At 40.0% G+C, this 8,980-nt stretch overlaps 1 protein-coding gene across 1 annotated transcript in view; it reads right to left on the reverse strand.

Annotated features, from left to right (window-relative positions):
• LOC142663671 (claudin-10-like) overlaps window positions 1-8,698 on the reverse strand; it is a 34,031-nt gene extending 25,333 nt beyond the window's left edge. The window contains exon 1 of the mRNA XM_075842423.1: window positions 8,479-8,698. Coding sequence (XP_075698538.1) covers window positions 8,479-8,698 — 220 coding nt within the window. The remainder of the gene's footprint in view (window positions 1-8,478) is intronic.
• Between the last annotated feature and the right edge of the window lie 282 nt (window positions 8,699-8,980).

The following is an 8,980-nucleotide window of genomic DNA, read 5'->3' on the forward strand; positions in this document are numbered from 1 at the left end:
CGGAGCTACTCTCCGATCCGGCAGATTAACCCCTCAGATGCTGCGCTCAATAGAGCGCAGCATCTGATAGGTTTTCACCCGATCGGCAACCCAGTGATGCAATCGCTGGGTTGCTGTGGCAATCGGACGCCAGAAAATGGCGTCCGAGTCTGCCTTGTACGGGAGCCGATGAGGACCCGCCTGCGGCGTGTCCTCATAGGCTTGCTGTCAGTGAATAACTGACAGCGCTAATACACTGCACTACGTATGTAGTGCAGTGTATTAGAGTAGCGATCGGGGCATCAGGCCCTCATGTCCCCATGTGGGACAAGTAAAAAAAGTAAAAAAAAGTTAATAAAAATGTGGTAAAACAATAAAAACACACACATTTCAAATAAAAATAAAGCTAAACTGACTTTTTTCCCATAGTAAGTCTTTTATTATGGGAAAAACCGTAAAAATAAAAAAAACTATACATAATTGGTATCGCCGCGTCCGTAATGACCCAAACTACAAAACTATTATGTCATTTATCCCGCACGGTGAACGCGGTAAAAAAAAAACATGAAAAATAGCGCCAGAATCTTTGTTTTTAGGTCACATCTCCTTCCAAAAAATGCTAGAAAAAGTGATCAAAAAGTCACATTTACTCCAAAATAGTACTAATAAAAAACGACAATCCATGCCGCAAAAAATAATCCCTGACAACGCTTTGTGCACGCAAAAATAATAACATTATGTGTCTTAGAATATGGCGACACAGAAAACAAATGATTTTATAAAAAAAGTGATTTTATTGTGCAAAAGCCGCAATACATAAAAAAAACTATATAAATTTGGTATCGCCGTAATCGTATAGACCCGCAGAATAAAGCTAACATGTAATTTAGGGCGCACTGTGGATGCAGAGAAAAAAAACAATAAAAAACTATTCCAGAATTGCTTGTTTTTGGTAATTTCCTTTACCAAAAAATGAAATAAAAAGTGATCAAAAAGTCGTATGTGTTCTAAAATGGTACCAATAAAATCTACAGCCCGTCTCGCAAAAAACAAGCCCGCACACCGCAAAATCAACTGAAAAACAAAAAAGTTACGGCACTAGTAATGCGGTGATGAAAAAACATCTCAATGCGCAGGCCAGAAGGGAACATTCCTTCAGTTTCAGGTCCCTAGTATTTAGGAACTAGGAAAGGGCAGGGACATAGCACATCCGCTGAAAGCGAGGGCGCCCGTATTATACCAGCGCAAAACGTTCCCAGTAATATTTCCCAAACTACGAAGGAGAAAAAGTCCCTAAAAGGTGCAGAGCGTTACAAAAGGGGGATAAGAAAGAAAACCGTTTATCAGTGTGACACCAGCCTGTGCATAACGGATCGCTTCACAGCGTAACACACACCTATGGATAATTGTATTATTTACCCCATGATTATACCCTCTTATTATGCCCTGATGTACTCCGCACAGATTACATATACCCTGATGGACTCCGCACAGATTACATATGCCACCACATTATAAACTGAAATACCAGCAAAACCCCAAACAGAACTACTACCAAGCAAAATCCATGCTCAAAATGGCGGTCTTTCCCTTCTTAGCCCTACAGTGTGCCCAAACAGCAATTTATGGCCACAAGTAAGGCATTACCATGCCCGGGAGAACCCGCTTAACAATTTATGGGGTAAGATTCTCTAGGGGCACAACATCTTGTGCGGTGAATGGGCAGATCAGTGGAGAAATTGCAATTTTCACTTTGCACAATCCACTGCGTATTCATTTCTGAAAAACACCTGTGGAGTCTAAATTCTCACTACACCCCTTGATAAATGCCTTTAGGGGTGTAGTTTCTAAAACGGGGTCACTTTTGTTTGGTACATCAGGGGTTTTGCAAATGCAACATGGCGTCCGCAAACCATTCCAGCAAAATCTACGCTCCAAAAGTCAAATACCACTCCTTTTCTTCTGAATGCTCCCATATATGTAAACAGCTGATTATAACCACATATGGGGCGTTACCGTACTCGGGAGAAATTACTTTACAAATGTTGGGGTGCTTTTACTTCTCTATTCCTTGTAAAAATGAAAAATGTGTATCTAAAACTACATCTTGTTGGAAAAAAAAAAATATTTTTCATTTTCATGGCTTAATTCTAATTAATTCAGCAAAAAACCTTTGCGATCAAAATTTTCACTATACCCCTAGATGATTCCTCAGGGGGTGCAGTTTCCCAAATGGTGTCACTTTTGGGGTGTTTCCACTGTACTAGTACTACAGGGGCTCAGCAAATATGACATGACACCCAGAAACCATTCCAAAATCCAAATGGTGCTCCTTCCATTCTGAGCCCTACCGTGTGTCCAAACAGATGTTTGTGACCACATGTGGGGTATTGTTTTACTCGGGAGAAGTTGCTTTACAAATGTTGTGGTGCTTTTTCTCCTTCAGTCCTTGTGGAAATGAAAAAAAAATACCTAAACCTACATTTTCTTTGAAAAAATGTAGATTTTCATTTTTACGGCCTAGTTACAATAAGTTCTGTAAAAAACCTGTGCGGCCAAACTGCTCACTCTACCCCTAGATAATTCCCTCATGGGGTGTAGTTTCCAAAATGGGGTCACTTGTTGGGGGTTTCCACTGTTTTGTCACCTCTGGGGCTTTGTAAGTGTGACATGGCCTCCGCAAACCATTCCTGCTAAATTTGAGCTCCAAGAGCCAAATGGGCACTTTCCATTCTAAGCCCTGCCGTGTGTCCAAACAACCGTTTATTACCACATGTGGGGTATTGTTTTACTCGGGAGAAATTGTTCTACAAATGCTGTGGTGCTTTTTCTACTTTAGTTCTTTTGGAAATTAAAAAAAATTAGCTAAACCTACATTTTATTTGAAAAAATGTAGATTTTCATTTTCATGGCCTAGTTCCAAAAATTTTTGCAAAAAAACTGGCCGGTCAAAATGCTTGCTACACCCCTAGATAAATTCTTTGAGGGGTGTAGTTTCCCAAATGGGGTCACTTTTGGGGGGTTTCCACTGTTTTAGTTCCACTAGACCTGTTCAAAGCTGACATGGTGCCTAAAATATATTCTAATAAAAAGGAGGCCCAAAATCCACTAGGTTCTCCTTTGCTTCTGAGGCCGGTGCTTCAGTACCGTAGCGCACTACGGCCACATGTGGGATATTTCCTAAAACTGCAGAACCTGGGCAATAAATATTGAGTTGCATTTCTTGGGTAAAACCTTCTGTGGTACAAAAAAAATGGATTCAAAATGAATTTCTGGAAAAAAATAATGAACTTTGTAAATTTCACCTCTACTTTGCCTTAATTCCTGCGCAATGTCTAAAGGGTTAAGAAACTTTCTAAATGCTGTTTTGAATACTTTGAGGGGTGCAGTTTTTAAAATGGGGTGACTTATTGGGGGTTTCTAATATCTAAGGACCTCAAAGCCACTTCACAACTGAACTGGCCCCTGTAAAAATAGCCTTTTGAAATTTTCTTGAAAATGTGAGAAATTGCTGCTAAAGTTCTAAGCCTTGTAACGTCCTAGAAAAATAAAATGATGATCAAAAAACGATGCCAATCTAAAGTAGACATATGGGGGATGTTAGTTAGCAACATTTTTGTGTGGTATAACTGCCTGTCTTACAAGCAGATGCATTTAAATTGAGAAAAATGCTACATTTTTGCAATTTTTCGCTAAATTTTGGTGTTTTTCACAATAAATACTGAATGTATCGGGCAAATTTTGCCAGTAACATAAAGTCCAATGTGTCACGAGAAAACAATCTCAGAATCGCTTGGATAGGTAAAAGCATTCCGGAGTTATTACCACATAAAATGAAACATGTCAGATTTGAAAAATGAGGCTCTGTCAGGAAGGTCAAAAGTGGCCAAAGAGGGAAGGGGTTAATGATTAACTTTTATTTACTCTTTCTTGGGGAATGGAAAAAAACTTCCATTTCTTTATTTTGTGTTTATTTTCCGTACCCTGTGTGGTATAAATAACATGTTACCTTTATTTTATGGTTCGGTACGATTATTGCAATACCAAATATTTATATATTTTTTTTATTTTACTAGTTTTGCACAATAAAATCTTCTTTCTTTAAAAAAATAAATAAAAATATGTTGCTGCATTCCAAGAGCCATAACTTTTTATTTTCCCATACAGTATGTAGGATTTATTTTTATATGCAGGACCAGTCATATTTTTTAATATAACCATTTTGGGGTGCATATAAATTATTGGAAACTTTTATTATTATGTTGTGAGGATGGGGGAAAAAAGCAATTCCATCATAGTTTTTTTTGCATTTTTTTATGTTGTTAACCGTGCAGTTTAAACTATTATACAGGTCCATTGCGATTGAGCCTATACCATATATGTTTATTTATTTTAACACTTTTATAAAATATAACAACTTTTTATTGGAAAAAAAATCTATTTTTTTATTATTTTTTACCATGAACAAAACTTTATTCCACTTTTATTTTCTCAGTCCCACTAGGGGACATCATAATGCTACCCTTTGATCGCTTCAATAATGCTTTGGAATACTTAGTATACCGTAGCACTATTGCTTGTTAGTAACAAACTGACAGGCAATCTATAAGGGTATGTGCACACAACCTACTTTCAGTTGTAATGGGGGCGTTTTACGCCTCGAATTATGCCTGAAAAGACGGCTCCAATACGTCGGCAAACATCTGCCCATTGCCTGCAATCGGTTTTACGATGTTCTGTGCAGACGAGCTGTCATTTTACGCGTCGCTGTCAAAAGACGGCGCGTAAATTTACGCCCGCGTCAAAGAAGTGCAGGACACTTCTTGGGAAGTATTTGGAGCCGTTTTTCATTGACTCCAATGAAGAACAGTTTCAATTTACGTCTGTAAAAAACGCTGCGAAAAACGTGAGTACATGCAAAAATGTCTGAAATTCAGGAGCTGTTTTCCCCTGAAAACAGCTCCGTAATTTCAGACGTATTTTGCGCTGTCGTGTAAACATACCCTTAGGTTGTTCCTTTGACTCAGCCTAAGGCCTTATTTACACGAACGTGTGCGTTTTGCGCTCGTAAAAAAACAAGCGTTTTGCGCGCGTTGCAGTGAATGGTGCGTGGCTGCGTGATTTTCACGCATATGCAATCCTTATGACACGCGGTTTTGATGTTTTGAAAAAGAAATTAAGGAAGTGCTTTTATTTTTTCCTTCATTTCTTTATCTACTGTTGCGCGAATCACGCGCAACACACGGAAGTGCTTCCGTGTGCTGCGCGTGATTTTCACGCACCCATTGACTTCAATGGGTGCGTGATGCGCAAAAATCAGCCAAGTACAGGACACGTCGTGAGTTTTACGCAGCGGACACAGTCCGCTGCGTGAAAATCATGGAATGTCTGAATGGCCCCATTGACTAACATAGGTACGTGCGACGCACCTGATTTTCACGCGCGTATCACGGACGTTAAACACGTTCATGTAAATAAGGCCTAATAGGCTCCTGGCTGCCATGGCAACGAATTGGCACCCCGCGATCATATCGCGGGGCCCCGATGGGGAGATAGAGGGAGCCCCCCTGTCTAACCTCCTAGATGCTGCTGTCACTATTAATGGCGTAATTTAAAGGGCTAAACGGCCATGATCAGCGCTAACTCCCATGCCATTCTTAGGACGTAACCATATGTCCATTTGTGGAAATGCACCGCTAAACTTGACATACAGTTATGTTCATTTGCGAGAAGGGGTTAAAGAGTTATAGCGTAGCCTTTCAGAACCACCTAAAAGATTAAAAATATTCTTAAGTGGTGACAATGATTTGCATATTTGCCCAGCACTTTTGTTTATTACTAAAGGGGGAAATAGCTATTAGCTATAGGGGTGCAGAGGTAACAGTCCTACCGGTCCTGGTGCCGGAGGGAGAACAAAAACTCCATTGCCATATACCTAAGAAGTAACCAGTATTATAAATAGCACTGGGTAGGTTGGGGATTCTGTTACAGATTTCACGTTTTGGGCTTCAATTTATGCCTCTGACTGGCATTATTGGCAGCGCAGAGCATAAAGATAGGAGCCATCAGATAATAATTATTACCTTAATCCCTGTAGATGACATTTGGACCCAAACATATTTTCTTATGTCAGTTCTCTGTCTAACAGGATCAAAAGGTACAAACTGGTTGACCTTTAGCGCATTTTCTTGATAATAATATAATGTCATTTTTTGCTGAATCTTAAAAGTTTGCCTAAGGCTTTATTCAGACGAACGGGAATCACTTCCGTGCAATATTAGTCTATGGGGCCGTGCGGACATGTGCGTGATTTTTACTCGGCGTGAGTCCGCTGACAAAAAAGTCACGACATGTCCGTTCTTTCAGCGTTTTGCGCGAATCACGTACCCATTGAAGTCAATGGGTGCGTGAAAACCATGCATGCCGCATGGAAGCACTTCTGTGCCAACTGCGTGATTCGCGCAACAGCTGTCAAAAGGATGAATGTAAACAGAAAAGCACCACGTGCTTTTCTGTTTACAAATATCCAAATGGAGTGTCATAATGATGGCGGCTGCGCGAAAAGCACGCAGCTGCGCATCACATGCTGCTGCCACACGGAGCTGTTAAGTGTTTTTTGCGCACGCAAAACGCCGCGTTTTTGCGTGCGCAAAAACGCCATGCTCGTGTGAGTGAGGCCTGAAACTGACAATTCTGGAGTTATAAATCCTTTTAAAAAAGTATTTTATCTCACAGAACGCTCAGCCAGTGATACAGATTATTTGCCTGAGAGACCAGTTAGGCTGGGTTCACACGACCTATTTTCAGACGTATTGGAGGCGTTTTACGCCTCGAAATACGTCTGAAAACCCGACTCCAATACGTCGGCAAACATCTGCCCATTCATTTCAATGGGTTTGCCGATGTACTGTGTCGACAACCTGTAATTTTACGTGTCGCTGTCAAAAGACAGCGCGTAAAATAACAGCCTCGTCAAAGAAGTGCAGGTCACTTCTTGGGACGTAATTGGAGCCGTTTTTCATTGAATCCAATGAAGAGCAGCTCCTAATTACGTCCGTAATTGACGCCTCGCAAAACGCGAGTACAAGCAATTACGTCTGAAATGCAGGAGCTGTTTTCTCCTGAAAACAGCTCCGTAATTTCAGCCGTAATTGACGTTATCGTGTGCACATACCCTAAACCTAACAAAAGAAAACACCAAGTGAAGCTAGCCTGAAATCCACACCATTATCTGCAATGAAATCCACATGTGTTTTACATTTGGATTTTGTTGCGGATTTGGCCACTTATTGCGCAAAAAAAAAAATGTGAACATGTAGGACATGCATGTTGATTTTTATAATGTTAATGAGTGGGTTTATTAAAATCCTGTTCACTTTCATTGTACTGTAATTTGAGGATTCCTCAAATAAAATTCCCCAGCTTAAAACCGCACTGCTGCCAGTACAGGTTGTAGAAAATGTTTTTTGTAATCCTGGCAACTAGTTGCATATAAACCTTCTGTCCAGACACAAGACTGCCTCACTTATACTTGATCTTGTCACACTTGTATAGAAGTCAATTAATGTGAAAGTAGTATCAAAGTTAAAACATATTTTATAACCTCCTGGAAAGGAGGCTCTGAAAAGAAAAACACAAAAACTGCAATGTGCCAATCATGTGTGTAATACGACATTTACATTTTCCAAAACACTTAGAAACATCGAATGAGAATCCAAATATTGCTAAAAGGATCTTCTAATAAGTCATAGATACACATAGAAAGATTATATTGGTGAAGCCTGTGATCTTGGACCACCACTGAATTCCAGAATGAAGAAGTTCTATGGAGCATTCAAACCCTTTTGGCAGTCCCAGATTTTTTTTTTACTGGAAATTTGAAACAACATACTAAGCAAAGGACCGTTCCAATCATAGGCCAGTACCAATGACCTTAATGAGCACATCTACTATCACCGTGACAATTAAGTCCTTCAAGAAAACAAGCCTAAGCAATGACTGTGTCATTAGACAATGGACCACCATTAGACACACCCTATTAGACTTAGGGTATGTTCACACGGCCTATTTTCGGCCGTTTTTCGGGCCGTAAATGGCCGAAACATCGCCGAAAAATCGCAAGCAGAACGCCTCCAAACATCTGCCCATTGATTTCAATGGGAAAAACGGCGTTCTGTTCCGACGAAAAACTGCTGTGAAAAAGAAGTGCAGGTCACTTCTTGGGACGTTTTTGGAGCCATGTTTCATAGACTCTATTGAAAGCAGCTCCAAAAACGGACGTAAAAAATGCAGCGAAAAACGCCACGAAAATCACGAGTGGCTTAAGAAACGTCTGAAAATCAGGAACTGTTTTCCCTTGAAAACAGCTCCGTATTTTCAGACGTTTTTGAGTTTGTGTGTGAACATACCCTTATACTTAATTAAGTTATTATTATACATTTATAGTATCATATTCTAGTTTTTGATCTTTAAAATGATTGTATTCCACTATCTCCTTACCTTCTAAGGCCAACATAGAAGGAAAGTCCTTGCAGTTAGACACCCCAGTTGAGTCGGTAACACATGTCTTCCAGAGGTTGGACCAGTAGGTTGCAGTAGTGATAACTGTGCCATCTATACTTGAGACTTTCCAATAATCAGTGGGTAGTGTGGAACTAACCAAAACCCAGCCAGACACCCCCAGTACAAATGCAATAATCTCGGTAGCCATGTGAGGCATCTTTAGACTGCTAAAAGTGGGACAATATCAGAGACAGATAAAGCCAGTAAAATAGAAATGAAAGATTAACAGATAAGGTATAAAAATCTTGTATCGATATATACTGAGGAATAAAGATGGCTGCTCCCAGTTATCAGAGGATGCAACAAAAAGAAACTAAGAGAATGTCACCGAAACGTCTGGAAATATATCCCATGAGTTTTATAGTCAGAAAAATCCAACCCTGTCCCCTAGCAGTCCCTCCCTAATTAATTCATGTCCATTCCAGGTACTAAGTAAAGC

This window comes from Rhinoderma darwinii, chromosome 11 (genome assembly GCF_050947455.1).
Source record: "Rhinoderma darwinii isolate aRhiDar2 chromosome 11, aRhiDar2.hap1, whole genome shotgun sequence".
In the NCBI taxonomy this organism is placed as follows: domain Eukaryota; kingdom Metazoa; phylum Chordata; class Amphibia; order Anura; family Rhinodermatidae; genus Rhinoderma; species Rhinoderma darwinii.